At 49.4% G+C, this 23694-nt stretch overlaps 1 protein-coding gene across 1 annotated transcript in view; it reads left to right on the forward strand.

Moving 5' to 3' along the window:
• CSMD2 (CUB and Sushi multiple domains 2) overlaps positions 1-23694 on the forward strand; it is a 676035-nt gene that overhangs the window by 221847 nt on the left and 430494 nt on the right. Inside the window, 1 exon segment of the mRNA XM_061120111.1 lies at positions 17031-17225. Within this exon segment, the coding sequence (XP_060976094.1) occupies positions 17031-17225 (195 nt within the window).

Genomic DNA, 23694 nt, shown 5'->3' on the forward strand with positions numbered 1-23694 from the left:
TCCTCTTCATACAAACTTCTTGTTCTCTCTGCCTTTGCTGCCGTGGCCCGCCCTCCACCAGCTTCTTGCACTGCATGTCTTCACAGAGGTCAGTGCCAAGTTTGCAGGACTATTTGCCTAACAGAGGAGAAGGGGACATTTGAGAAGTCACCTTCAAACTGAGTCTTAAAAGGTAGACTAGGGTGTTGCCAGACAGAAAGGATAGAAGACACTTCAGAGGGAGGGGATGGCAAATGCAGAGGCCAGGAGCATGCAGAGCCCTAAGGAAGAGGTCAGGGAAGGAGAGGTGACCATTCCAAAGGGATGGGGTGTGCATGACTGAGGGCGGGGGAGGGATGGAACTCGTGGGAGCAAAGCCGAGACAGATGGCTGAGTCCTGATGAGGGAGAGCTCTGAATGTTTTGCTAGAAGTTTCCAGTTTGCTCCACCAGCCTCAAGGAGCCACAGAAAGCTTAAGGATGGTGCCTGGAAGCAGGTGATGGTGAAAGCAGTGTGGGGGGCTGGACGGAGGTTGAGGGTGACAGGGGACCTGCAGTGGAGGTTGGGTGGGTTGGCAGAGCACGCCTGGAGTGAGAACCATTCTCCTTGGATGTCAGGTATGTGAAGCGTAGCATAATGCCTGACTCACAGCAGACCCTCAAATGCTGTTGCCTCACCTTATGGGGGCTGCAGCCTGGAGTGGGCTCTGGTAGTTTCTTAAATAGAAGTCCACCATCCTCAGACTGTAAACATAATGAGGGCAGGGAGGGTGCTTATCAGTGGGACCCCTGCAGGGGCCACCTGCATGTGAAGACATTGGTGGAATGAATGAATGAAAAGCTCTTACTGTAAGCCAGTGGGCCTCCTGGGAGATGGCAGTGTGGAATGACAGTGGCCCTAGCATTTAGACAGATTCTTATCACTTTGCTCTGCTGGGCAGAGAACTAGCCCTGCTTCCAGAACTCTCCTCCAGCCCTAACTGATTGGCTTAAGGAAAAGAGGGTGGGAAGGTCAGAAATCCTTCCCTCCCGGGGCAAGCAGGAGTGACTGTGGGTCAAGTTCAGACCAAGGACAAAGGAGAAGGAGCAATTGGAGTCCTCTGGTGTCTAGAAAATCCCTGGAGCTTCTGGGTGAAGCTGTGACCCCAGGCACTAAGAAGTTGGATCCAGAATTAAGAGCTTGTCCATCTGTGGGGAGCAGTCACAACAGGCTCCATGGGGACTCTGGCCTCTGTCCTTCCTGGATGGTACACAAGGACGGAGGTGTGGCTCTGGCTCCATGGTCATGCCCTGCGCCCCAGGTCAGGTCTGGAAGACGCGCAGCTCTGTTGATTTCACTTGGGAAGGGCAGGAGCTGGGAATTCCTTCCCTGAGGCTGTCAGTAGCCCATCTCTGCTGCAAATGTCGCGTCTCGCCCAACTAGTTGGGCCAAACACTGGCTTCCCAATTCTGTCTCCCTTGGTCCCCATCCTCATCAGGCTCTTCCATATAAGCGCATGCATGACACATACATACGTGTAGATACATGCACATATGCATGCATGTGCACACATATACATAGGCACACGCACACCATATAACAGGCACATGTAACACCAACACAATAGCTCGGCTGTAGTCACCCATGCCTCGACTGACACGCACACACACCACAGACAGTGTGCTGGAGGAAACCTAAGGAGTTCAGATTTGTGGGAATGCAAGGTGTGAGGGGAGACAGTGGGACTAAGGATGGAGGCAGGGGCCCCAGCCGCTTGTGGAGGATTTGAGTGACATTCCAGGGATTTGCACCCCACCTCTAAGAGACAGGAGTCACCACAGGGCCTTCAGAGAGAAGCGCTGTGGTCCCAGGAGAATGGAGTGGACTAGGGCAATCTACAGACAGAACAGTGAGGAGGGGTCTGTCTCCAAATCCCCGAGTAGGAGATGAGATGGGAACAGGGTGGCCCTGGGCATTAGCAGCAGGGCTGGAGAGGGGGTCAGATAGGAGAGATGAAAGGATGCGGACTCCAGAGACCGAGTGGGACTGGACGGACCCCAGGCCGGGCACCAGGGCACACGGGGCTGGGGATGAGACCAGGAGTTCAGGTAGGCTGCAGAGGGGTGGAGGCACATGTCAGGCTTCCACGAGGAGCCCCCAGAGGCGCGGAGACTCGGACCTGTGGTGTGGAGAAGGGTCTGGGCTGGGACTCTGACGGAGACGGATTTAGGAATCAGTCACATGAGGGACAAGAGCCTGAAACACATACGGGGCCTGGAGCTCCTGGACCCGTGCCAGCCTCACTACCTGGAACACCCTCCCTTCCCTGCCAAGACCACCCCGAACGCCTCTTCCAGGAAACGGCTCTGAGTTACTCCTTCCCGTCATCCCTGAGGCTGGGTGTCGCGGGCGGGCAGGGCGGCACAGGGTCGGGAGGAGAGGGGCAGGGTCCTGGGCTGGCATCAGTCTACTCCTGGGCCTCTGCCGTCTGCATCTCTCTCATTGCTTTGGGGCTGAGCAGGACTGTTCAAGAATTCTCTTTTTTGTTTGTTTGTTTTTAAAGATTCTTTTTTTTTTTTATGTGGACCATTTTTAAAGTTTTTGTTGAATTTTTTACAATATTGTTTCTTTTGAGTTTTGGGGTTTTTTGGCCGCAGGGCATGTGGGATCTTAGCTTCCCTACTAGGGATCAAACCCACGCCCCTCTGCATCAGAAGGTGAAGCCCTAACTATTGGACCACCAGGGAAGTCCCCTGAAGTCTTCTTATTAGGATTAAAGGAGGCCTTTTGGACCGGAAGCAGCAGGCCCGTGTTCCAGCTCCTGGGGCCCTTCTGCTCTCTCCAGCTTCTTCTCTTTCTTATGACCCTGGCGTCTTCCCCCAGGGAGCTCTGGGTATTTATATATTGTGTTATTCGTTCAGTCATGTCTGACTCTTTGTGACCCCGTGGACTGCAGCATTCCAGGCACCTCTGTCCGTGGGGTTTCGCAGGCAAGAATACTGGAGTGGTAGCCATTCCCTTCTCTAGGGGATCTTCCTGACTCAAGAATCAAACCCGGGTCTCCTGTGTTGCAGGCAGATTCTTTACCATCCGAACCGCCACAGAAGTCCACTTACATATGATGACTTTCCCAAATGTATCGAACGTGTACTATGGGGCAGACACTGAGGTAAGCCCTCTGCTGGTTGATAACTGGGTGCTGTTATGACCCCCATTCTGATGCTGAGGAAACTGAGGTGCCAGAGGTGAAGTAACTTGCTTGTGAGACAACAGAGCTGGGATTTGAACCCGGGCCGTCTGTCTCCGGAGTCCCCTCTGCTAACCAGTGCACGCTGCTGTCTCCTTTGTCACAATCACTAACCCCCTGCTCGGAGGGGCACAGGCGAATTCAGACCCACGTCTGCGGGACGCCACGCAGACTCCTCTGAGCCACGACGCTCGGTGCCTCCCAGACCCTGACAAGCCTTGCTGCTCCCCTCCTAGACCACGGCCTCAGCCGACAGCTGCATGAAGCCTGCAGGGGGAGATCCGCACCCACCCCCGCCCCACATTCCAGACTGTGCCCGGGATGAGGAGAGCTTAAACGCAGGGGCCAGGCAGGCCCCCGAGGGAGAGAGAGGGGGACCCAGGCTTCTGAGAGGAGCTCTGGGTGTAGAAGGGGACGTGGGAGAGAGAGGGTCTTTATCTCAGAAGAGGCTAATCAGAAGGGGATCGTTATTTTGCTATGGAAACAGAGGTTGTTCACTGGTGTGTGTGGGAGAAGGCGCTGTGTCTGTTGTCATACGTGTGAACACAAGAGCTCATACAGGCGCATTCTGGAGGTCTGGTTTTAGACGTGCATGTTTGTGTATGAGAATGTACTCTCGTGTGTACACATGTGACATGTGTGTGGAAAGGCGAGTATCTGAATGGACAGATTTGTGCCCCTGGGCTGTGAAAGTATGTTGTTGTGTCTGTTTCCACGGGAGAGAGTGTGGTGCCCCCCAAGTAAGGAGCTGCCCCGGGGAAGACCCTGTCTGCCCTCCTGCCTCCTGACCCTGGAGGACCTGGACTGAGGGTCCCTACCTGCACTGGGGCCTCCATGAAGCCTTTGGAGAAGTCGTTGGGCTTCAGAGATGAATAAGAATAAAGAGACAAACAAAAAAAGAAACAGACAAACAAGTCTTCCTTCCCCACCATCTTCCTGGTTCGCAAGCTGCAAAGTGTTCCCCAGGCACCATACGTGGCCCCATTGATGAACCTGCAGGAAATGGAGTCTTGAAGCCAGTTTCGCAGTCTCACCAGCCCTTCCTCTGCCTCTTCGCTGGAATGCAGTAGCTTAGAAAGAAGGTGCATGAATCAGTCCACTGGGCGGACACCCCCGCTCCCCCAGTTCTAGTCATGTGAAGGGAGCAGCTTACCTTCTCTGAGCCTCATTTTGTTATCTGTAAAATGGGGGTAGTACCCACTTCACAGTGTTGTAATGGGGATTGAATGAGACAGGGTTCAACATAGAGTTAGTCAGTACAGGTGGTCAGTAAGTGATGGTGCTGACGATGAAGAAGATTTACAGTGATCCCGCTGGGACTCAGAGGCAGCTTTTACTCAGGGTCCTTTGTAGTCACTGACTCCCCCATCCTTTGCAGAAGGTACAAGAAATGGGTGAGAGTGGCTGGAAGCCTCATACCCCAGCTCCTCCTCAGGCCCCTCTGTCTAGTTCTTCTTAGAGAGTGGGAAGCTGAGGGGTCTGGAGCCTTTGGAATATTGTGCTTCTTCCCATGGGATGCAAGGTATGCTGGGGCTTCCTGGCCCTGGACAGGGCTCCAGGATTCCATATCTACAGGGCTGGAGTTGGCAGGCAGGATATCACCATGGGCATCCCAAATGATGCATAACACTTCCCTGTTGGATGGTAAGATATAGGGGGCTAAGGCCCAGACTTGGAGGGGGCTGTAGAGTCTGGGGGGGGCGGGCAGCTAAGGAGAAAGCAAAGCCAGTTATGGAGCCAGGGGCAGCCCCAGCCTGAGATAGGGTAAACTTTTGTATGGGCCACCTCAACCAGAGTTAGAAGTCCCAGCCTCACCACAGGACCCCCAGCTGAACCAGGTCACTGCCCTCTCTTCTAGCCCCTTTGCTAGAATTGGTTCAGCATTCATGGCTTTCTGTCTGTAGCTGGGCACGAATGAAGACCAAACTTGGCTGGCCCTGGCCACAAACCTCTGTAAGTCTGGTCCCAGCAGATCAGGGGTCATTATTCCCCAGCCAAGCAGACCATGGCCTGCTATAAAAGTTATCAGATGGAAAGGAAGAACCTACACCTTTGCGCTTCTGTAACATAGGCTGTGGACTTCCCAGGTGGCCCAGGGGTAAAGAATCCGCCTGCCAGTGCAGGAGACATGGTTTGATCCCTGGGTCAGGAAGATCCCTTGGAGAAGGAAATGGCAACCCACTTCAGTATGCTTGCTTGGAAAATCCCATGGACAGAGGAGCCTGACGGGCCACAGTCTGTGGCATTGCAAGGGTCTGACATGACTTAGCAACTGAGCATGCACACTTGAACATAAGCTGCTCTCACCTGGAAGCGATGATGGCTTCTTTGGTAAGAACTGATCCCAATCCCCAAAGCTAGTGACCATCCTAACCCACAGAAAAATGTAAGTTTGGAAGTGTCAATGAGAGGTTGTGTTTGTAAAAACTGTGTGTGGTAACTGGGAAAGGACTGCGTAAATGTCACCTATCATTGCTGTTGTTGTTTTATGATGATAATGATGGATAAGGAAAACAAAGCAACTCAGGTTTATCTTATCTAGAACCTAGCAATTCCCAAAGTGTATTCCACAGAACAATTCAGAAGCTAATAGGTATTTCTGAGAGAAAAAGAGAAGAAAGAGAGGAGAGATTCTGTCATCAGATTTGTGGAGATTCTGGTTAAAGCAAGGTTAAATGGGTTTCTCTTCTGCAGCACCTCTGAGATAAATGCGTAAGCATTGGTTTCTTCCAGAGGAGAGAATTCCTGTAGCATTTTTCAAAGTTGAATGCTCTTATGGAATTTATTTCTCAGCCTGTGTTTTATGGAACATACTTTGGGAAACATTTCTAGGCATCATTCTGCAATTAACCAAATTTGACCCCAAATTGCATAGTTAGCTGTTCTAAGCCTAACACAGATAGTATTTTGCCATGTTTCCTCATAGGGTACCACTGATGCTGCATGCATTGCTCTGTCTAGACAAGATGGAGCATCCCGGTACTGGGGTGTGATGGGGCAGGGCGGGCCGAAGAGGGAACAGTGGGGTTCAGGCAGCAAAGGTCAACAGAGGCTGCATCACAGGGGACAGCCTAAAGCTGTTCATCAGAGACGCTAAGGCATGCCATAGTCTCCTGAAACAGGAGAGAGACAAGTGGGTACAGAATAAGACTCAGAGGTTCTGTTAGAGAGTGATCAGGGGAAGGAGGAAAGCCGCACAGCCCACTCCTCCCCTGTGATCCTGCTGTACCTAAGCCCCCACAGGTCCCAGCCTGGGGGGGCCTCTGAACTTCCCCCTCTGCAACCCCTCTTCTGGTTCAGTATCCAGTTCCTCAAAGCCAGTCTGTCTCTCTCCTTGTCCTCGTCCCCTTTTCCCCAAAGAAACCCCCAGTTCCTTAAGAAGCTGAAGTCATTGATGGAGAGAAGACCCCCCCCCGGGGCGGAGTTGATAAAACTGGCACATTACAATCCAGGACGCCCAGTTAAATTTGAATTTCAGATAGATTTTAGTATAAGTATATCCCACATGTTGCATGGGATGTACTTATACTTTAAAAAAAGATTTGTGAGTTTCTCTGAAATTCAAATTTAACTGGGTGTTCTGGATTTTAACTGGCAACTCTCTTCTGGGGGGGGGGGGTGGCCCAGGATGTAACCTTTTTGGTGTTGCTTCTAAAGAATCTCAGGTGAAACAGGAGGCCATGGGGGCCCAGGGTTATGAAGCGTCAAGGAAAATTCCCACTGACAGCCCCTCTGCACCCCCTGCTGGTGAGATGAGGGATGTCTGTGAAGCCCCAGGTAGTGATGGTGGAGGGATGGGGCCGCTAAGGGGTCTGACTGGGTGCAGGACAGGCGTGCTCTGGGCCTGGCAAGGAGGAGAACTGTGCAAATGTCCAGAGCACTGCCTCCATGTTGGGAAAGCAGTGAAACAAACACGGGTCTTGACGATCAAGGTTGCAGCCTGATTAGGACACAGGCTGAGGTCAAGGACTTCCCAGGTGGCGCTAGTGGTGGAGAGCCTGCCTGCCAGTGCAGGCAGATGTAAGAGGCACAGGTTCGATCCCTGGGTTGGGAAGATCCCCTGGAGGAGGGCATGGCAACTCAGTCCAGTATGCTTGCCTGGAAAATCTGTGGATAGAGGAGCATGATGGGCTACAGTCCATAGGATCGCAGAGAGTCAGACACGACTGAAGTGACTTAGTACACACGCACACGCTGAGGTCACAGGGCTCAAGTTTCAACGCCCTGCCCTGATGCCAACAGGTAAGATGAAATAGAAGAGCCAGGTAAAGTACTGAGCGGAGTGCCCAGCTCATACTGAACACCCAAAAGGTGACTATTATTATTATTATTATTGCAACTAGCTGCGTGACCCTTCAGCTCTCTAAACTCAGCTCTTCAGGGTAAAACCAGGTTATAATACACCTAAAGAGTAGCTCTGAGCACTAACATAAATTCTATCTTAATGGGAAAGAGTGGTGACTAAACACACACACACAAGCCTTATCCCGTAGCCAGCACAGTGCCCGTTTTCCCCAGTGCCACATTAATAGAGAAAGGAAATTTGATTTTGGTCTCAGTCCTCAGGTGCCAACTGCCTATTTTGTCTTCTCTCTGCCCTCTTCCTGCCAGTCACCTCTGTCAAGGTCTCTCACCTACAGCCTGCTCCCCTGACAGCCCCTTCCCATCCTGGACTCCCAGCAAAACTGACCTTTTTAGTTTTCCTTCTCAGTTGTGGGAGATGAGAGGAGGTTCCTGAGACTGTAACTGAATACACATGAGTTCACGGGTACCAGACTGTGCCTCATGGGCTGGGGGCCTGTTGTACAAGTAAAGCTTGGTTGGATCAGGTACTGTCTACAGCTGCTTTTGTGGCACAGTGAAAAAAGCTGAATCATTGGGTCAGAGACCATTAGGCAAGGCCAGAAGTATTTACTCCCTGGTTCTTTACAGAAAAAGCGTGCCAACCCTTTACTTTGCTTTACTTTGTTGCTCCATATCTATAATGCATATTTTATATGCACACAGTATTCATTACATATATATGTGTGTGTGTGTGTGTGTGTGTGTATGTATATATTCAACATATTCCATTGGGGTAGTCCCTTCCTGCCAGGCATTAAATCAAACACTAGATAAATAAAGAATGCGTCATTCCTGCCCCTCGGGGAAGTCCAGAGATGAAAATAGACACCTAAACAAACAATTACAGGCAGGCTTAGCTCCCGTTTGGAAGCCAGGGTGTTGTAAATTAATGAATGATTGAATTGTAATGTCGTATGACAAGTGCAGGAATTGAAGTGCAAGTAAAACCCCGACTTAATTCTGCAAGTGGGTCCAAAAAATCCAATCATGTAAAATGTGGGCCTGTGAGATTGCAAAATTAACCAAATGACCAGAACGAGCCTGTGTAGTTAATGGGCTGGGAGTTCCAGGATTCTGGGAGCTGGTTGCCAATGACATTAAACCTGAATTTACATTCTATCAGGATGTCTTTTCCTGGGGTTTCCCAGTTTAGACAAGACCCTAAGGGTATCAAGGAGGGCTTCACAGAGGAAGTGGAGGGGGGCAAGATTAGGGGAGCAGAATGATAAGGTAGAAAATGTCAGCAGGGGTCAGATTATAGAAGGAGGGGGCTGCCTGAACTGAAGATTTGATTTATTTTGACAGCAATAGGAGGGTTCTCATGGTTTTCTTTTCTCTTTCCTTTTATTAATTTTGATTCTTTCAAATCATTTTTTATTCTTACACTCATCATGCAAAAGACTAGAGGACCTGCATTTGCCCGTGCCTCTTGGTGGTAGGCAACCACCTTGGGCACATGTGCTCCAAAAGGGAGAACAGGGCAGGGCCGTGGTGACTCTGCCATTCTAGAAAGCTCACTGCAGCATCAGTGCAGACAGTGCATTGGAGGGGGCAGGGCTAGCGGCAGGGCCATCAGAGTTGGGTGCAGAAGTCCAGGGGAGAGACGATGAGTATCCTCATATGAGAAGGAAAGAGAGGGCAAGTGTGATTTATGGAGGACAGCGATGTCCCGGGGAGAAGCTGGGCTTGCTGCTCCCAGAAGTCAAAGCCCAGTAACAAGAAAGGCGCTGGAAATTGAACGGTTCACAGCTCAGAGAGATAACCCAACCAGGCTAATAGAATAACCTACATGAATAGGTTACCGCGAGTGGTTCTCACTTTCAGCTCTGCTCTCCAGTCACCCAGAGGAGCTTGGGCTCTTCCTCTGAAATTCCGATTCAGTAGGTGTGGGGACAGGTCTAGGCGTTGGTATTTTTATAAAACTCCCCATGTGCTCCTGATGCCAAAGGTTGCAAAATTGAAAACGTGAGCCAAGAGAAAAGCTCACAGTGGAGAGTTGATGCCAGATGCTGGGCAGGAAGATACTTGGTAGGACAGGGCCCTGTGGACTCGTGAGTGGCATACCCCATCTGAGGTCCTGGCACAGCTGCCTTCACTTGATTGACAGGTAGCAGGAAATATATAGGACCAGGCTTCCTGGTGGTTCAGACAGTAAAGGATCCACATGCAATGCAGGAGACCCAGTTTCAATCCCTGGACCAGGAGGCTCCCCTGGAGAAGGGAATGGCCACCCACTCCACTCTTCTTGCTTGGAGAATCCCATGGATGGGGAAGCCTGCATCCTTGGGGTCGCAAAAGAGTCGGACATGAATGAGTGACTAACACTGAACAGGCTAGGGGTTGACTTGCCTGGTTTTCACCCCGAGTCATTCCCATGAGGAGAATGAGTGTGAGTCCCCTATGAGGGTGTTTCAAGGTACACCAGTTACCGTGAGCCCTATGTGGAATGATCAGTGCAATAACGGCCTAGTACAGGTCAAAGTACTTGGGCTCAGCAGCCAGGCATTGCCGTGGACACCCAGCTCCACCCCCAGAGTGCTATGGCGTCTCGGGTAATGTGCTCCAACCTCTCTGGCCATCATACTCATCTCAACAAGGGATAACAGCCCTTCTCTCAGCGGTTTATTGGGAGGATTCAATAAGATCATTAAGTCACTCAATAAACTTTGATCAAGGTATCATTCTACATCAGGCACTGTTGGAGGAACTAGGACACAAAAGGGAACAAAACAGATTAAAAAGATATCTGTCTTCATGGAGCTTACATTGTAGCAGAGTGAGACAAACAATAAACAACTGAATGCATCAGCTACATACTGTATCAGATGTAGATGGGAGGAGAGGAAGTGGAGACAACAAGTATAGATAATTCTTTGGGGTGGAAATATATACAGAGCACTTGACAATGAGGATGACACATAGTAAGCGTGCAGTTGTGTTTACTAGGCCAAACAGGGGAAAGCAAGGGGGTTGTAAATATTAAATAAGATATAATGTGAGATGAAGAAGTGCCTAGCCTAGTGTAGGCACTTAAAAGGTAATGGATCTTATTCTTTCCTCCCCTGTCCATACCCACTGACCCTCAAGTCTCTCTGTCTCTCACACACACACACATGCAACACCATCTTCCCTGTCCATACCCACTACCCTTCAAATCAAACACAGACACACACACCCAACACCATCTCCCCTGTCCATGCTGAGGGCTGGGGAAGAAGCAATCCTTCTTCCTGCATCCTTTCTCCCAGCCATCCTGTCAGTTTGTATCAACTGTATGGCCCTGGAGATCAAACAAGTTACTTGATGGAAGATTAGGAATCAAACATATGGAGGGTGCTTGTCCAGAGAGCATAAACGTCTCTTCATTATAATATGGCAACTAAAGTCTCAAATTAAAAATAAAAGAAGGCATGATGTAGCTTTTGCTGCACTCCAACCACAAAGGAGATTCATTGTCATACAATCACTGAGAATATCATGTTGATTGGCAAGAGCCTGGCTTTGTAGAAGGGACAAAATTCCCCACAGCTAATCTACAATGGAATTGTTCAATGTCAGGCACAGCTTTAATAATACTGTTCTCGGCTGCCTTGGATGTAAATATCCCACTCTTCATTTTGTAAGCAATCAAAGGGAAGTTTTATAGACAGGAGAGCAAGAACAGTTATAATATCTGTGCCAAAAAAAAACACACAGGCAAAATCCAAAAATCAAAGAACACTGTGCCTTAGAAAGTCTGGCTTTGTGGCTTATCTCCAATCTCTGTCTGTCCAGCAAGTTGTGCATCAGACACATTACAAAAGACCACACTTTAAATGTTGCCCTTGACATTATTAAAAAGTACAAGATTGGCAAATCAGACTGGAGAAGAAAAGACAGACAATTAAATCTGGACAGTCAGGTAATCACCCTTCATTTTGTCTCAGGGTCTAGAATAATGAAGGGAGGAAGGGAACTCTTGGTCATTAAGCACCCACTGTGTACTGGGCGCTGTCTCTGTCAGAAGCAGTATTGTATTCCAAAATGAAGGGTGTTGAATGACGGAGTCAGAAAGACCTAGATTCACAACCTAGCTCTGCCAGTTTCTAGCTCTGTGGCCTTAGGGGAAGTTGCTTAAGCTCTCTGTGCCTCAGTTTGTTTTTGTTTTATTTTTTCATCTGTAAAATAAGGATAATAAGTATCACACATGATTGTTTTGAGGATTAAGTAAAATAAATTTGTAGCCTTGGGCCCAAAACATACCAGGAACTCAGTGGTGGGTATTATAAATCTAGTTTTATTTCATCTGTACATCAGGCCTGTTATGAGTTGAATTGTGCCCCCCCGCAAAGAGATTAGGGGCTTCCCTGATAGCTCAGTTGGCAAAGAATCCACCTGCAATGGAGGAGACCCTGGTTTGATTCCTGGTTTGGGAAGATTCACTGGAGAAGGAACAGGCTACCCACTTCAGTATTTTTGGACTTCCCTTGTGGCTCAGCTGGTAAAGAAGCCACCTGCAATGCAGGAGACCTGGGTTCAATCCCTGGGTCGGGAAGATCCTCTGGAGAAGAGAAAGGCTACCCACTCCAGTATTCTGGCCTGGAGAATTCCATGGACTGTGTAGTCCATGGGGTCACAAAGAGTCAGAGACGACTGAGCGACTTTCACACTCACTTCAAAGAGATGCTGAAGACCTAACCCCAGGACCTGTGGATATGACCTTCTTTGGAGATAGGGCCTTTGCAGATGATGGAGTTATGATGAGGCCATTGGAGTGTGTCCTAATCCAGTATGGTTGGTGTCCTTTTAACAAGGTGAAATTTGGACACAGGGAAACAAAGGGAAATGCCCAGTGAAGGTGAAGGGTTGGATGGAAGCATGGACAAGTCAAGGAGCATTAAAGTTTTCTAGAATAATGACCAGAAGCTAAGAGGATTCCCCTACAAGTTTCAGAGGAATCATGACCCTGCCAACACCTTGATTTTGGACTTCTAGCCTCTAGCTGTGAGACAATAAGTATCTGTTGTTTTAAGCCACCCAGTTTGTGGCACTTTGTTGCAGCAGCCCTGGGAAGCTAATACAATCCACCCCTTCCCTCTAGAGGAAGAAAAAGACAGTATCCTCATTTTCAGATGAATAACTGAATGATGAAGCCCAGAGAGGTATAGTTTATGGCTCAAGATCACTCAGCTAGAGGTGGATGAACTGAGATTTGAATCCAGGCCTCTCTGAGACCAACATCTGCCCTCTCTCCATGCCCTGTGTGGCCTCTCAGGAGCAAAGGTCAAGTTAAAAAAGGAGGTGTGGTTGGAAATGAGACCCCCACTCATTACACCCAAGTCCCAGTGGAGGTACCAGGTCAGAGTGGTCTGATTATGAACAGCTCATTAAGTAAAGAGCAGTGAGCATTTGAGAGTGACTTTTTAAAAAGAATCGGATTTTATTTATAGTGACGTTCCAGTCATTAATTTCAAAGGAAGAAAGCCCAAAGCAGAAGTAGGTTCATTAAAAATTTGACATTAGTAATTTAATTAAATTGGGTTTTTGCGTTTCATTGCGGAAAATGAAACGTTAGTTCTACACCAGTTCTTAGCCCATTTCCCCAGGTTGGCTCCCTCCCCTAATCTTAGCTTGCTTTCTTCTCCAAATGTTTACCTGGCCTACCGCTTGCACCCCCAACACTCACAAACACTCACATCACAGTCTCTGCATCCGCTGTAGCCAGCAGCTTGGGATTGTGGGAAATACCAAGGAAGCCAGCAGCAAGGGATTATGGGAAATGCCAAGGAAGTCGGCAGCAAGGGATTATGGGAAATGCCAAGGAAACTGGCAGCAAGGGATTATGGGAAATGCCAAGGAAGTCAGCAGCAAGGGATTATGGGAAATGCCAAGGAAGCCAGCAGCATGGGATCATGGGAAATGCTAAGGTATCCAGCAGCCCAAAGACTATATTCTTAGCTAAGTTAATAGGGTGATGAGGTCAATCCTTTTGTCTGGGTCATCTCGCTTGTCAGAGGTAGAAAATAAGCAGGGAAGAGCTCTTTAGCCCTTAAGATAGTTCTCCCACAAAAACATAAGCCATTTAAGGGCAGAGACCCTTTTGTCAGTTCACTGCTCTATTACCAGCATAGAATGCAGCTGGCCCACAATACATTTTCATTGCATGAAGGAATTAATGCATCAGTGAGGAATTCTTCCCAACGACTAAGTAATGAATACTCAAATATATCCCTACAAGTGCCAGACACTGTGTTAGGCTCACAGGGTCTGTGTGGCCCTACAGCACAGTGGAAGGACAATATTTGCCATTGTTAAGCATCTACTCTGTGCTAGGCACTGTGCCAGCCATGCATTGGTTATGATCAGTAACCTGGTCAACCCCTAGATATTACTGTCCTTTTTCACTTGAGGAAGGTAAGGCTCCGTGAGGTCACATGACTCAAGGCCAGGGAATAAGACAGTGACAGCACCTGGCTTCAGACCAGATGAAGCTAGTACCAAAGTCTGCCCTTTCCTTCTACAAGAAGGGAGGAGGAGAGGAGAAGGCAGAGGGAGAGTCTTCTTTCTGAGGGCTCTGAGATCATTGTGGATGGCTGAGATGGTCCTGAAAAATAGCAATATGGGCTGGAAGAGAGTACATCAAGGACCTGGGACACTTTCTAGAATCCAGGCTGGTCATCTCCATTTCTTTTTTCTCATCATTGCCACCCCTCCCCTCTTACTCCAGGCTTCCTGAACTCTTAGGTTGTCTCTGGCCTCAGGGTCTTTCCACATGGTATTTCCTCTGCCTGGAACACTCTTTGACCTAGCTAATTCTTACTAATCTTGCACGGTTCAGCATAGACATCTCCTCTTCCAGGAAGCTGGCTCTGACTAACCCCTGACTGGGTTTGGTCCCCTGTCTGGTTCCTCTCTCACTATAAAGGATTTGGTATACCTTTAACCATATGCATGTCCCGCTGGACTGGGAACTCAGATTCTCTTGTATGGTATTCTCTGTATCCAGGCTCTAAGCGCTCTATATACCTCCACTTATTTAATTGTCACAACAACTCCAGAGGAAGGTACTGTTGTGAACTGCCTCTTACAAAGGCAGAAACTGAGGCCCAGAGAGGTGAAGAGACTTGCTCAGGGTCCCACAGGTAGTAAGCCACCAGGGTGGGATGTGAACCCAAGCGCTGAGGCTGTTAGGCCTGTACTTTCCACTGTCCTGCTCTATGGCCTCTCAGGGCTGGTGTCCATAAACCATTGTCAGATGAAGTAATGGAGAAGTACTTTTATGGCATGTTTTCCCAGGTGGTGCAGTCCTAAAGAATCCTCCTGCCAACGCAGGAGACTTGGGTTTGATCCTTGGGTTGGGAAGATTCCCTGGAGGAGGAAATGGCAACCCACTCCAGTATTCTTGCCTGGAAAATCCAGTGGGCAGGGGAGCCTGGAGGGCTACAATCCATGGGGTTGCAAAGAGTTAGACATGCCTTAGCAACTGAGCACGCATGCATGCACTCGGATGGCAGTCTGGGAAGAGCTGTGACCACTTGTCTTCACCTTATGAGGAGGGTGTGGAATGGTGAGAGGAGGGACCTTCTGGGCACAGGCAGTTCCAACTCGAGGAAGAAAGGCACAGGGTAGGGGAAACTGAGTCAGGGTGAACATGTGACTTGGGCACAGAGGTGATGCACGCACCCTTCCTCCCTCCTGATTGGCAGTCATGATGCTCTAACACCCTCAGCAAGACTATTTCCTCTGCATAATGAACATACAATGGCAGCTGGCCCTCACTGCTCTGGCTCATGTGGCACACTGGGTGTGGTATTCTCTGGCTCCCCATTTTCCCCTTGAAACGGGTCAGTCTGATCAGAACTCAGGTTCTTGTCTCCCTACCTCACTGCCTCTTTCCAGCACTAATTACCCCTTCAACTCCCCTAAACCTACTGGGCCAAAGTCCTCTTCTGGCTGCCAGGGCGGATAGGCATGAAAGAAAGGACACAGGGTTTAATGAGCACCTACTCCGTGCCACTGTCCGTGTCCCTTCCACGATATTTAGTGAGAAGGACTGTGGAGTCTGAGATCAGAGCAATCAAACCCAAGAGATTAAAGTGATGGGATCGACTTGTTACTGAACCAGGTTCGTTTTGCCCAACGCACAGCAAGCCACAGCGCTGAGACGCCGAGATTTGCAGCAAAGAGAGGGGTTTATTCACAAAGCATCCCATCGAGGAGATGGGAGAACAAGTCTCGGATCTGCCTTCCCAAAGGCAAGTTCAGTTCAGTTTAGTTCAGTCGCTCAGTCATGTCCGACCCCATGAATCGCAGCACGCCAGGCTTCTCTGTCCATCACCAACTCCCGGAGTTTACCCAAACACATGTCCATTGAGTCAGTGATACCATCCAACCATCTCATCCTCTGTCCACTTCTCCTCCCGCCTTCAGTCTTTCCCAGCATCAGGGTCTTTTCCAGTGAGTCAGCTCTTCACATCAGGTGGCCAAAGTATTGGAGTTTCAGACTCAACATCAGTCCTTCCAGTGAACACCCAGGACTGATCTCCTTTAGGATGGACTGGTTGGATCTCCTTGCAGTCCAAGGGACTCTCAAGAGTCTTCTTCAACATCACAGTTCAAAAGCATCAGTTCTTCGGTGCTCAGCTTTCTTTATAGTCCTACTCTCACATCCATACATAACTACTGGAAAAACCATAGCCTTGACTAGACGGACCTTTGTTGGCAAAGTAATGTCTGCTTTTTAATATGCTGTCTAGGTTGGTCATAACTTTTCTTCCAAGGAGTAAGCGTCTTTTAATTCAAAGGCAAGGGCCTTGGGATATTTGTGGGATAGAGACTAGAGAAGTAAGGTGGTCTGAGGCTTGGGGAGCATGGGGAAAGGTGATTGGATAAAGGTGCAGTGATCATCCTTCTGCACATGTGTAACTAAGCTACAGGCCTCTGCACATTTTGAGGGCACTTAGCACCATCTGGGGTGTCAGCCCTCTGACATCAAATGATCACCGAGTGTTCACTCACACATGCCCAGTGAGAATGTGGGTGGTGTTATCTAGTCTTAATCAGCTCAACCAGACCCAAGTTCCGGGAAAACAATTCAGGCAAGCGTTTGTGGTTTGGGCTCTATGAGCCCTCTGTGGGCTTCTCTGTGGAGGAGGACGTGCAGCCCTTTTGTAGCAATAAATAAAATGACCCTGAGTGCCGAAGGCAGGATACAGCTGTAACTGATTGAACTGACCCACAGCTTCAAACATACTTCACACCCAGGGCTGCTCATGAGAAAGGGCAGGAAACCTGGATGTCCGGGAATGAATTGCACTTGGGGCTCCTTTTGAGCACGTGGCCCCTGTGAGTACTCAGGGGCCAGGCAGCCGTGAGGATGGCGGTCCTATCCTAGGGAAGAGAGGAGGCTTGGGGAGGAGTGTCCCCAAAGAGGTGGTGCTCGGAGGCAGGGGATCAGGGCTGGAGCCCCATTCATGGGCTGCGTCTCTCTTTCTGCTCACAGTTCTCCCCAGCCACACGTGCGGGAACCCCGGGCGGCTGCCCAACGGCGTCCAGCAGGGCTCTACCTTCAACCTCGGCGACAAGGTCCGCTACAGCTGCAACCCCGGCTTCTTCCTGGAGGGCCACGCTGTGCTCACCTGCCACGCCGGCTCAGAGAACAGCGCCACGTGGGACTTCCCGCTGCCCTCCTGCCGAGGTAGGTGGCCAGGGCGGGTCTCGGGGTGCATGGCACCTGGGAGGCCTGCTGGACCTTCCGGTGGGAGCCGGTCTCCATCTGCTCCAGCAGGAGGTGGGGTCCCCACTGTGGGGAGTGCGTGTCTTGGGGCCACCCAGGGTCCCCAGGGCCCCACGTATTCAGGGGGCTTTTAGGCCTCATCAGACCTCCTAGCCCTCAGGTATGTACTCCCTCAACCTCCTTCCTCCACATCAGCAAATTTATTTTTAGCTGGTCTGCCCTCTGCTCATGCCCTCTTGTCTTAGAAGAGACATCGTTTCTCTTCCTGTTACCAACGTATCTCCTGTGAATGGCTCTCTCCCGGCTGCTTTCCTCCTGACCTCACCCTGGCAGTTCTCTCTTTTCTTTAAATTCAGCCCCTCCCTCTGTTTAATGGTGTCCTCCTCTCAGCCTTCAAATATGCTCAGAACCTCTTTACCCCAACACTGCCGCCCAGGGAGCCCCATCTCCCTCCAGTGCTACTTCGACCTCAACCTCCCAGCTGGGGTGACCAGCTCATCCTGGTTTCCCCAGCACATCCCCATTTCTTAGCTCCCACAGTCCTGCATCATGGACACCCCCCTCAGTTCCAGGCAAACTCAGACAGTTGATCACCCTTTTCCCAGCCCATTTCTCCCTCTCCCCACAATAATCAAGCTTATTTCTAAGATAATTTCTCATGCCTCTTATCTGATGACTAAAATAGCACATGATCATTTTAAGTGATCTTAGCAAATACAGAAAAGAATAAAGAAACAAAATGTACCTGTTTTAACCATGATTTTCAAATATTCCCTTCCCATATTCTTCCTCTTTTTTTTAAAAAAAAAAAAAAGGAAGAATAGCTGATTTACAATGTTGTGTTAGGTTTAGGTGTACAACAAAGTGATCCAGGCTTCCTTGATAACTCATCTGGTAAAGAATCAGCCTGCAATGCAGAAGACCCCAGTTCGATTCCTGGGTCAGGAAGATCCACTGGAGAAGGGATAGGCTACCCACTCCAGTATTCTGGCCTAGAGAATTCCACGGGCTCTGTAGTCCATGGGGTCATGAAGAGTCAGACACGACTGAGCGACTTTCATTTTCAAAGTGATTCAGATGTACATATATCTATATATATTCCTTTTCAGATTATTTTCCATTATAGGTTACTACACGCTGTTGAACATATTAATAGTTCCCTGTGCTATAGAGTAAGACCTGGTTATTTATCTATTTTATAAGTAATAATATATGCCTATTAATCCTAAACTCCGAATTGATCCTCCCCCACCGCTGGCTTCCCCTTTGGTAACCATAAATCTGTTTTCTTCATCTGTAAGTCTGTTTTTGTTTTGAAAATAAGTTCGTTTATATCACTGTTTAGAGTCTACATATGTGTGCGTGTGCACGTGCTCAGTCATGGCCAACTCTTGGCTGGTCTTTCCGTGGGTGGAGTGGGCCGGGGTGATGGTTCTCCCCGAGTGTTCACATCACAGCAGTAATTCATGGGTGTGCAGGGCCTTTGGAGGGGCACAACTCTCCCCCAGCTTACTCCTGACTTCTGTTCAGCCTCTCAGATGATGATAATTCTCCCCGCCTTCCTTCTCCACTGGATTTTTCTCCCCATCTTCCCCTTAAATGCCAGAGTCCAGCATGGCCTCTTCACTGGGAACTTCTTTCATCTCTTGGAGTTTCTCATCCACTCTGCTGTCTGTGCTTAGTCGCTCAGTCGTGTCTGACTCTTTGCGACCCCACCCTGGTGGGACTGTCACCCACCAGGCTCCTCTGTTAATGGGATTTCCTAGGCAGGAATACTGGAGTGGGGTGCCAATTCCTTCTCCAGGGGATCTTTCTAATGCAGGGATTGAACCTGCATCTCCTGTGTCTCCTGCATTCCAGGTGGATTCCTTACCCACTGAGCCATTGGGGAAGCCCACTAGGGCTGTTGCTTGGAGTGACACTTTGCTTGGAGTGACACTTTGCTTGGAGTGACAACTGTTGCTTGGAGTGACACTTTGATCTCCAACCCTCCCTCTGTCCTAAGCATCTGGCCCACAATTGTCTCAAACACTCTTGAACCCCTCCCTTCAAATGAGGCATGTCCAAACCTAACACTTTCTACTTTCCTGAACCTGCTCTTTTTGTTTCACTCCCCAACTCGGTGATGAGTGTCACCATTCAAGGTGGGCCAAATCAGACGTGCCAGGGGCATCTAACTCTCCTCACCCTCTTTGCTCCCAGCATCCTTAGTCACCGTGTCCTGACAACTCCTTCTCTGCGCTGACCTTCCCCTCCACACCTCTGCCGCTTTTCAGGGGACCCCACTGCTGATGGTCCAGGCTCTCTCAGCTCTCACCGTCTCATTGCAGAGGATCTCCAGCCCTCTCAGCACACACATCCCAATTCATTCTCCATCGCAGGAGTGAACTTCCTAAGACACAGATCTGACCACATCACTTCATGCTTAGATTCCTGCCAGTGGCTCTTTATCACTGACAGGGTCAAGTTCAGATTCCTTAGCATGGAGCACAAGACCCTTCTGGAAGGAGTCCCAGACTGATCTTTCTAAGTCGTTTCTAAGTAGCTTGCAATTAGCCACATCAGAAATGCTCCCTTCCAGAACACGCAGTCTAGGGAAGTCAGCCAAGAACGTGAAATCTTACTTTTAGGAGGGCTTCGAGCCTCAGAGATTCCTGAGGGCCTGAGGGGGCTGAGAAGAGGCTCTGCTCAAAACTGGGGGGGAACAAAGCACTGTCCCATTCTCAGAGCCCCCAGGCCCCCCAGGCCCCCCATTCCCTATGCTTTGGGGTCCGTTATTCTAATTCACTACATGGTACATGAAGAGCTAAGAAGCATTCCCAATAATGTCCATGATTTTCTGAGAGTGATTTTCCAAAGTGCCCTTCCTTAGGAGGCCAAACTGAAAGGAACAGAGAAGGGTGCTTTTCATGTGCGCTGGACGCCAGGAGCCACGGTCATGCCAGAGTTAATGGATTCAGACTTGGGGAGGATTAAAGCCTTTTGGCCTTTCTTCCTCTCTCATAGAACTCTCAGGGGATAGCATCTGTGAGTGGATTAACTTCATCCACTGGGCAGTGGCCCGTAAATACTTGCTGAGTGAATGGATGGCTGGATGGGTCTAATTCACCATCAGGATTATGTAGGCCTACGAACCAAAGGAGAAATTACTGGCCTGGTGTAGCCCACCTGCCCAGCAGCTTGGAGTGACATTAGCTCTTTGTGTCCAAGGCTTCACAGAGCATGTTGAAGGATGGTGTGCCTCTGCCTCAAACAGTATATGCCACCCACCTAGCTGAAAGGAGGACTCAGTCTGGAGACACAGCCCAGACCAAGAGGGAACAGGGACCAACTAGGGCCTGGGGGCAGAGCGGGTGTGAGTCTGACCTCTCAGGAGGCCCATCCCAAGGCTACTAGCCCATCAAGGCTTGGCCCAGCTGGCAGAGGGAAGGAGGCAAGATTTCCCTTCAGTTTGTGTTATTTTGGGGCATCTTTTCAAAGGCCCTTTTCAAAAGTCCTTGGAAGCCCTGAACCTTGTGGAACCTCTTGGATTCACAAGAAGGAAGACCGTGTGGATTTCAGCAATGGACCTGTGACTTGTGAGGTGCATTGGCCTTGGATCAAAAAGGGCTGCATGGGAGAAAGAAAGGGGTTCAGATGCTCTGGGGGCTGAGAGGCAGATTGTGGAAAGAAAGCAGCCTGAACAAGAAAAACTTGGTCTCTGAGGTCCAAGCCCAGGCTGCCCCCAAACCCAGGGAGATGGGCATTTGGTCTACAGCAGCGTGGGTGGCCAGTTCCCAGATGTATTCCAAATGTTCTGGATCCAGAGAGAGGAACCTGCAAAATACGAGACAGAAGCAGAATGTCAGACATGGAGAGAGCATGGATTCAAACCTGTATTCAACTCTAGCCATGCCAACTCAGAGCTGTGGGTCACTTTCCTGCTGCCAAGCCTGAATCTTAAAGCCAGAACATGAGTAGTAGCCTTAAAGGGTGATTGTCTATACACTCATTCACTCAGCATTTAACAACTTTTTAAAAGATTTTTTTTGACATGGACCTTTTTTTAAAAAAGTCTTTATTGAATTTATTATAATATTGCTTCTGTTTTATGTTTTGATTTTTTAGCCATGAGGCATGTGGAACCTTAGCTTCTCAATTAGACATTGAACCCACATTCCCTGTGTTGGAAGACAAAGTCTTAACCACTGGACCTCCAAGGATGTCCCAGGAGTTAACTTAACAACTTTTGATTGAATACCTACTGTGTGCTAGCCAGTCACTGACTCAATCCTTATTTATTAAATTCTTGTTGAGTGCCAGATATTGTTCTAGATGCAGAGAACTGCAGTGATGAAGAAGTCAGACCAAGTTCCATGAGCTCATAGAGTTTACACTTTAGCATCTGGGAGGGAGAAACAGACAAAAGTCAAAGAAATAAATTTCAGATTACCATGGGAACTATGAGGGAGATGAAATAGCTAGTGAGAAGGAAGGGAGCTGTCAGGAGAGGACTCTCAGGAGGTGACATTTGATCTGTGTCCTGCATGACAGGTCTTCCCAGATGGCGCTGGTGGTAAAGAGCCCGCCTGCCAGTGCAAGAGATACCAAGAGACATGGGTTCAATCCCTAGGTCAGAAAGATCCCCTGGAAGAGGGTATACCAATCCACTCCAGTATTCCCATGGACAGGGAGCCTGGCAGTCTGTAGTCTATACATCTGCACAGAGTCGGACTTGGCTGAAGTGACTTAGCACACCTGAATGATAAGAAGGAGCCTATTGTGTGAAGACCTGGGGAAAGGAACTGCAGATTCAAAGACCCTGAGGTGGGAGAGAGCTTGACATGTTAGAAGAAGAGAAAACCAGTCCATGGGGCAATGTAGACTCAGGGGAGGAGATGAGGGGAGTGGATGGGGCTGTGGACAAGTTTGGGACAAGAAGTTTGGGTTTGATTCAAAGTTCAGGATGTAGCCAGGGGAGAGCTTTATGCAGAGGAGTGGCAGAGTTGAACTGACTTGAAAATTTTGGGGGGTGGTAGAAGAGAGAGGGCTTTTAGTTGGCAAGAGACAAAACTGGGAAGCCAGTTAGGAGGCAGCTGCTGCAGGTGCTCAGGCTGGAGCTGACGCCTCTCCGTCAAGGGTGGCCATGGTAGAGATGGAGGGAAGGGGGCAGATTGGGTCTGTGGTTTAGGAGCATAGCCAGCAGCCTTGTGATGAAATGAATGCAGGTGCTGGTGGAACAAAGGGTCAAGGTTGACTCCTAGGCTCTTTCTGGAGTGCTGGCAGGGTGGGGATGCTAGTAACCAAAATAGGGGTAACTGGGGCAGGGAGCAGGAAGTGTGTACCCTAAAGACAGTCAAGAGAGCTCATTTTGTCTAGGTCAGGTTTGAAATGCCTGTGATATCTCCAAGAAGAGGGGTATCAGTTCTATGGCTAGAGGCAGTTCAGAGCTAGAAAGATGAGGAGAGGGATAAGAGAGCCACCATGGTCATGGAGATAGCTTAGAGGGCCTGGGCACTGCAGGCTGGGCCCCCTTGTGCAGAGCCAACTACACAACATACAGCAGGCACCAAATGCCATGGCAGGCAGTGTGGACATTGAGTGTTTCTGACCATGGGGCCTTGGCAGGGACCGTGGCCCCCAGAGAATGTTCTTAAGTACAGTGTCCCTCCACTGCTACTGGGATCGCTGGTCCTACATCCGTCGTCTTTGCCATCACTGATGGCTCAGACAGTAAAGAATCTGCCTGCGATTCAGGAGACTTGGATTCTATCCCTGGGTAGGGAAGATCCCCTGGAGAAGGGAATGGCTACCCACTCCAGTATTCTTGCCTGGAGAAGTCCATGGACAGAGGAGCCTGGAGGGCTACAGTCCCTGGGGTTGAAAAGAGTCATCAGACCTGACTGAATGACTAACACTCTCACTTCACTTTATTGCCATCACTCCTGTTACTGTAGCAAAACCACTCAGAATGCAGGCTCTGGAGTCCAGTCACCTGGATTCCAATCCTGTCTGAGGGACTCTGGGCTAGCTACTCAACTTCCCGGTCCCGGTCTTCTCACCTGTGGATGATGAGAAGAGCCGTACTTAACTCCTAAGGTGAAGGGAGGCTCAAGTTGCTGAACACTCAGCATGCAGCAGAGGGCCATGTTCACAGTAGTGACTCAGTGACAGTTAGCTCTCGTGATTCTGATAGCCGTGGCCACCACTGGCCAGCATTTATCAAGCACAAACTGGGTGCCAGACCCCGTGTTACCTAATCCTCACCAAAAAAAAAAAAAAAACACGCCCAGGAGATTAAGATATTACAGTGAGGCAATTGAGATTGGAGAGGGGAGGTACTTTGCTGGTGGTCACACAGCTAGAAGGGGATTCCACCCAAGTCTGTGTGCCGACCAGCCATGATCTTGGCCACCCCTGTCTACTGCAGACGAGGACAGTGGCTTATGAC

This window comes from Dama dama, chromosome 20 (genome assembly GCF_033118175.1).
Source record: "Dama dama isolate Ldn47 chromosome 20, ASM3311817v1, whole genome shotgun sequence".
In the NCBI taxonomy this organism is placed as follows: Eukaryota; Metazoa; Chordata; class Mammalia; order Artiodactyla; family Cervidae; genus Dama; species Dama dama.